Below are 6823 nucleotides of genomic sequence, written 5' to 3' on the forward strand. Positions count from 1 at the left end.
CATATTGGTGATTTGTCAACATCTCAATGGCAAAAGCTAAAAACAAAGCATATAACTTTGCCGTCGACGGCTCAGAAACGACATTAGCCCTTGTTTTCACAGTGTCTGGTTGTGCCCATTTACCACCATCACTGTCGTGGCACTGCCTTGTGTTGCTATCTCACATCACTCCCTTGGCCTTGTCACTGGTTTTCACCTTGTCACTAGTTTTCACCACCTTACTGGCATTTACTGCCTTGGCCTTGTCAATGGTTTTCACCTGTCACCAGTTTTCACTGTTTTACTCACATCACTAGCGGTAGCCTTTGCACCTGTTTTCTTGTCAGATGAGGCAGACTGGGATGTCTTCTTACATTCTTGGTACATTCCTCCTCAAAAAATTCTCGGAGGGTTCCCACTGCTCCAGTAATCGAGTGAGTGCTGCACCAAGTGACAGCCAGCGTGTCGACCATGATCATAAGTTTATGATGTGGGACTTCGTTAAATCTTAACTTGTTTGTGCTTTTGGAGAAATACCATGCAACTGACGCAAGAGGTCGTCAAACTCGAACGATCCTTGGAAAGCCTGTTGCCTTTTTGATGACTAAGTGCAGCAAGTGGCAAACACACCCAGACATGTGTACAGAATTGTTTTTGTCTCGAATGTACTTGATCACACTCTTTGTTTTTTCCTGTCATAACATTACAGTTATCACACACGATAGCCAGGCAGTTTTCCCATTTGATATCTCGTGCATGCAGTTCATCTTCAAGCAATTGAAATATATTTGCCCCTGTAGCAGACTCACTACACGTAGTTTGCCAAAACTCTGTTTTTACACTGTCAGTGTCATTATTCAAAACACGAACAACAATAGGAAAAATATTCTCATCCCGGCTTCCTGGCTACCAACCGTTCCTATAATAAAAGGTCCACTTCTCATAGCACTGGCTAAATTGTCGAGATATCATTTTGCACACGTGTTCACGATGGATGTATTTTGGTTCTACCACTGGCGTACTTTTGTGCAACCTTATCATGGGGGAACATTTTTCTAAACAATTTGCCAGCGTGGTCAGCCGCGCTCAACGGAATGTTATGTTCCACTAAGAAATGTGCAAATAAAGTTTCAGCTCTGATTACCTCCTGGTCCGTGTCTGGTGGAGAGAAAAAGCTAGAAATTTTGTGACAAGACTTGCTGGCGTTTTCAACATGTCGTCTGCTGTACCCAGCGAGCGAGAGAGAGAGGGAGAGCGAGCGAGAGAGAGAGAGAGAAAGAGAGAGAGAGAGACCGAGAGCAGAGCGAGAAAGAGAGAGAGACAGAGCGAGAGAGAGAGAGAGTACGGTAGATTGCGGGGTAGGGGCGGGGTGCGGGTTCCATACTGCTACGTTCCCGTGTTGGTCGGCCAAGCGACAACCCCCTATGGTCCGTGGAATGTTGCACCGTAATGATTCGAGCAGTGGCTGTTGGAGGCACCCGAGGTAGTTGCGTCGCGTGTGTTCTCTAGCCGGCTGGTACCGCGCTACTCACCCACAGGCATTCAGATTTATTACCCTTGATCGGAACGAGTTTGGGGTCTGTCCTCCGTTAGAGTATCAGAGTTTGCGCCGGATTCCGGAGTTTTTATTAGTAAAACTCCGGAATCCGCACCATTTAATGGTCGAGGGAGTGGTTTGTAAACTCCGACGTATTTCACGAGCTGGGGCTGATATGGTTTCAGACGGCTGGTATTGCTTGTGTTCACATGCTACGTGGCACGTGATGGGTGTGAGTTTCATGTCATTTCAGGTCAGAGAGTGACACGGCTAGTAAAGGATGGGTCCCTGAGAGAGTCCTGATTGTCCTGTAGTGGTAATGGGGAGAAAACGAAGTGAGTTGCACAAAGCACTGTGGTTGTGAATCGCCATGCACTCGTTTGAATTGACCGTGAGGGTCGAATGTTGTCGACGGTAGTAGTCTTGCGCCTGCGCAGACATGCACGGTTAAAAGCTAATGAGCGCCTTGCCCTTCTTGTTTACTGTTGCAGCCGTGCGGCAGATGTCCTGAGCGGGCATGGCGGCCGTCCCGGTTGGTGAGGAGGAGAAGAACCGGCCCCCGGGCATGAGCACCCGGACGCGAAATTTGTTTAGCCACGAGAGTTCCGGACCACAGCCAATCAGCGCACTCCTTTCACTCGACTTCCTCGAAGCAACAATGTGAAATAAATACCAGCTATCCCTAACCCGAACCCTAACCCAAACCCAAACCCGAACCCGAACCCTAACACTAACTATAATCCAACCATATATATACGAACCATATATTACAAAACACTATCTATGGTGGGTCCGGAGCTCACGTGGAAAAAAAATTTTGCCACCCGGACGGCGAAGCGGAGGCCCAGGAGACGGCGGCGGAGGTCATCGAGGACCTGATCGCGGATGTTCCGCCGGAGAGCCCGATGGAGCTGGACGAGGAGTGGACGAAGATGCCTTTCTCCGACGAGCTGCTGCTGTCGCCCCCGGCCTGGGAGGCAGCGCCGGCGGCAAAGAAGAAAGAGGCAAGGCAGCCGTCCGGAGGCAAGGCGTCAACGGACAGCCGGAAGCCGTCCGGAGGAGAGAGCTCTGGTCAGCCGTCCGGCGAGGGGGACACAGCCCCAAGAGGTGAGGCGGAAGCCGCGGTCGGCAAGAATCGTCCGGTGGCTGCTCCCCGAGCATCCACGAGCGTGGATTGGAGCGTCGTCCTGCTGGCTGCAACGGAGGCAGCCAGAAGGAATCAGGCGCCTGCGCCTGAGGTCGCCAGGAGACGGAGTCCGGTGCCAGCGACACGAGAGAGGCGACAGGAGTCACCTCGTCGCCACCACACCCAGAGAGAAGCTGGGCAAGACCGCGGGGGACAGGGGCGCGGATGGAAGACCACGAGGGTCACCTCTAGACCCTACCCTGGAGCGGCGAAGGGACGGGCAGAAGCCCATCCTAGGGGGAATCCGGTCCCACCTGCTATCCTGGTGAAGAGACCAGCTGGGCCTCTGTACCGGCAGAGGCATTCGCCCACCCGGGAGCAGCTTCGGCACGGGGCGGGTCCGGCATACACGCGCATCGGAGGGGCCGTCGTGATCGCTCCCCGTCTGCAGAACGGGCGGTGGTATTGGTGCCTTGCATGCCAGGTGCCCACCATGCACGCCGTAGATCACCACGCGGATCAACCATGCCTGCACCCTGACGTGGTGCCCGGTGCCTGGGTGCTTGAAAGCCGTGCCCAGCGCCGTGCTCTACCGGCTGGTGAGCCACCTGCAGACGACGCATCACCTTCGGCGCGAGCACCATCATGAGACGCCCGGGTGGATGCAGCAGCAAGGCGCCGACAACCCCGCACACCTGAAGTCGACGAGCGGGTACCTGGAGCTGGAGGAGGAGCAAGGTGAGGCCAGGAGAGTGGCGCCAGCGGCGGCATCACAAGCTCGCCCCATCACCCGGCCGGCCTGGAGAGACGGGCGGCCATATGCGGCAGTGGTGGCGGGTGTTTCGGCCAGACCTGTGGCCGCCCCCGGCCATCCCTGAAGCGGGAGGCGCCCATTGCTGCACCCCGGAGGCATAAGGTGCATGCCTTGGGGGCCGCAGCGCCCACAGCATCGAGGCGGCGGATGTCGCCCGACAGGTCGAGAGTCGGGGGAGCAAGTGCCGCCCGAAAGACCGGCGAGGAGCCGACCGTTGCCCGCTGCGGAAGGACGAGCACCCTCGTCCGCACCCGAGGTGACGCCCACGACGACCTCGCATGCGAGGCATGCGCCGATGGGAGTGGAGGCACCGCAGGACGATGCGCGCACTAAAGGCGCCTGGGGCACCCCCTGAGGACCCCATTCCGAGCATCACCACGGCGGAGTTTTATGAGTTCCTGGGGATGCTCTTCCAGCCCCCAGCCGACCTTCCGGCGTGGGATTGCCCGGGTCTGAGCGACCCGGATGGCGGGCCAGCCTTCGACAAGCTGGAGCGCATGAGAGTCCGCCAGCTGCGCCGGACACTTTCCTGGAGCAGGGCCCAGGACGGCGCATCGAGAGCCTGGAGAGGCGCGCCCACGAACTCCTGGAGGTGAGGACCCGCACTGTCCTGCGGTCAATGGTGATCGCGGGCCAGGAGATATAATAAACAGCTGACATGCTGTGTGTGAGTCGGGAGTGACACAGCTGAGTTCGTCTCGGGCGTTTAGCGAGGTAACACTCGAGTTCGTCTCGGGAGTCGAGTGAGGTAGGCCTCGCAGCATGTAGCTAGTTCACTCTGTATGAGCATAGAGTGGCGAGGCCGGTTGAGTTGTGTGTGGAGACTGGAGACTATGGTGACGCTAGCGTACGTGTACTGGTGGTACAGTACCGTATGGTCACCGGTGTTCGACGTGGCTTGTGGGTGAGACCCCGCCGAGAGACAGCCATGGTTAAGAGCTTCGGTCGGTGAGTAGGCACCGTTGTATTGTCCTGTTGTTGTGGGGCAAGTGAATAATACAGTGAGTAGAGTATTAAATGGACTCCTAAAATAGTAGAGAGGGGAGTGCCAACTCTACACGTGTAGGATAGAAACTGGCCTACGCTGCTTGCGGCCGTGCAGTAGAGAGCCTGCCGGTTATTTAGCCCTTTGTCTGGCTACGCCTATATCTGTATAGCCTTTGTTTATACACCGGGTTGACATTTATTACAAGACGTAACGTAAAGCCAGCAGAGCAGGGTGGGGGCCCCGTTGTCATGTTTGTGGTGTGTCGTCCCTCGTCCGGCATTGTTGACTAACCACGCTATTGCACCAGAGCCGGAACGAACGCTGGGTTGGGTACTACGGAGTGAGCGCAGTAGCACTGAGGCGCTCTACCAGATATTGTACAGTAACATGGGAGATGGTTTTGTACCGAGCTGTATATGGACACTTGACCTCCATTATGAGGTCGTCGCTAATTATTCGGTCTGGTTATGCTGCCAGTTGTGGACGTATCTGACTGACAAAGATCCCACATTCATATGATTTCATCTGCCACTTGGCCTCAAAATTTTCTACAGCTACAGCTTCATACTTTCGACCATGCAGTGTAGGCGCTGTTTTGAGTTCTTGAAAAGACGTCACTGTGCGTGCAAGTTTGACCAAATCTCTCCGCTCTGTAGCTTTGCACAGTGTACCAAACGATAATGATGTGATGTGGTATTGACGAACTTGTTGCCACTGTTTGTTTCCGGCTTGACCACGAGTTGCTGCTTCCAAATTTGTAATCTGCTCATCAGTGATCACAGAAATCTGCAACATACATAAATATTAATCTGTATTAACTGTGATTGATTGAATGAAATGGTGTTAGCCGTTAGGCCACTTTTATTCAGACAAGAAAAAAAAAAAAATTAAATTTTTCAATTTTTATGTTTCCTCCGACCTCAATAAGTCCCACTTTTTTGGAATAATATGATCTGACAATATGTCAGGATAACCTTTTTTTAGAATGTATACATGTGTTTTATTACTGATAAAAAACCCGAAAAAACAGGTACATGAACCAATATTCTAATTCAGTCTGGCCTTCTATATTCTGACAACTCATTCGTTATACCACTCCGGAGTTTGTGGTTTTTTGGGGTTTTTTTCCTTCCAACCCGATTAAAAAAAATTCGATAAACAAGAAGTAAACAAAACGTGGTCCAAGAAAAATTAAATGGACACAATATTCCAACATATCATGTTATCCTTCAGGAATTTGTCCCGTGGACAGAGATCCAAGTAATCATGGTCACAAGCAACAGCATAAGGATTAGCAGGAGGAAACAGGTGCATCACTGGCATCGGATTTTTTCCCTGAAATATGAATCATTTGGCACATTTCTCTGTCGTATTGAAAAATATAATTATATAAAATATAGAGTTAAACAAGTCATTCGTGTACGATTTAATAATTATTTCGTGGATATCACCTGTTTCAGCAGTTTAGGTATCCGAACATTATGTATTTTATACACTACCAGTGATTAGTTATATACTGTCTGTGGTATATTTTTCTTATTAACATAACAGTTCCGTTAACTCACCTTGTGCATGTAGTTCAGACATACGTATTGCGAAATCTATTCGTGCTGTTCACAGAGTTTCGCATGTGCCGTGGTCTTGGATCAAACACTAAAGAGCTTCCCTCTTTACCACGGATTGCCTCAAAATCGTCGCTCTTCATAGGACTTCCCTTGTAAACTTTTGCTTTGTGAAAAGTCTGGAGAACCTGTGTCAGATGAAAAATAATGTACTTTTAAGTAAAAAAAAGTAAAATATAATAAATTACAACAAATATACATACTCAAACTAAAAAAATATTCAACCAATCCTATACACTCTGTTGATACTTGTGTATTTTATATATATGAATGGGGAAACAGGCAAATATTGTATATTGTACTTACCTGAGTACATGTTAATTCCGTTAGAATAGAGCCAGCATTTCGGAAAGAAGTGAGCCCAAATAACACGGCTGCAATATGCTTGCAGTGTGCCGTGGGACCCTGCCCGGCTCCACACTCGCATTGTCCCTCTTCAATGACAGCTTCTTTGTCAATGCAGATGTCAACCTGAAAGCATTTTCACAAACAAATAATTTGCTGAATTTCAGTGCACTGTGATTCATTCCAGAATTAATAAATAAATAAAAAAACATACATAAATTATCTGTAGAATGCGAGGAAAACTGTATTAAAATCAAACCTTATATGATGCCATTTTTTTCATCTCTGCCCAGACAACTGCTGACACATGTCTTTCCGACCTTTTCCACTTGTGCAACTCTGAGACACCTCAAAAATCTGTGTATTAAACATGAAATTGCAATGAAGACAGGCTTAATAGCCTGGCCAGGCT

General features: G+C 50.3%; 1 protein-coding gene across 1 annotated transcript; it reads right to left on the minus strand.

Annotated features, from left to right (window-relative positions):
• Nucleotides 1–5638: 5638 nt before the first annotated feature.
• Nucleotides 5639–6764, minus strand: LOC106814834. The gene is made up of 4 exons (XM_014819193.1): nt 6671–6764; nt 6373–6537; nt 6010–6194; nt 5639–5779 (listed from the first exon to the last, which is right to left on the minus strand). The coding sequence occupies exons 1-3, from the start codon at nt 6692–6694 to the stop codon at nt 6024–6026; spliced, it is 360 nt and encodes a 119-aa protein (XP_014674679.1). The 5' UTR covers nt 6695–6764; the 3' UTR covers nt 5639–5779; nt 6010–6023.
• Nucleotides 6765–6823: the final 59 nt, after the last annotated feature.

The sequence above is a fragment of the Priapulus caudatus genome, unplaced genomic scaffold (genome assembly GCF_000485595.1).
Source record: "Priapulus caudatus unplaced genomic scaffold, Priapulus_caudatus-5.0.1 Scaffold987, whole genome shotgun sequence".
NCBI classification, from domain to species: Eukaryota; Metazoa; Priapulida; class Priapulimorpha; order Priapulimorphida; family Priapulidae; genus Priapulus; species Priapulus caudatus.

Coding starts and splice junctions, on each gene's coding strand:
- LOC106814834 (XM_014819193.1), bottom strand. CDS start 6,694: ATGAAAAAAATGGCATCATATAAG. Junction 6,538..6,670: donor AAAAAATGGCATCATATAAG/GTTTGATTTTAA, acceptor AAATGCTTTCAG/GTTGACATCTGCATTGACAA. Junction 6,195..6,372: donor CGGAATTAACATGTACTCAG/GTAAGTACAATA, acceptor CATCTGACACAG/GTTCTCCAGACTTTTCACAA.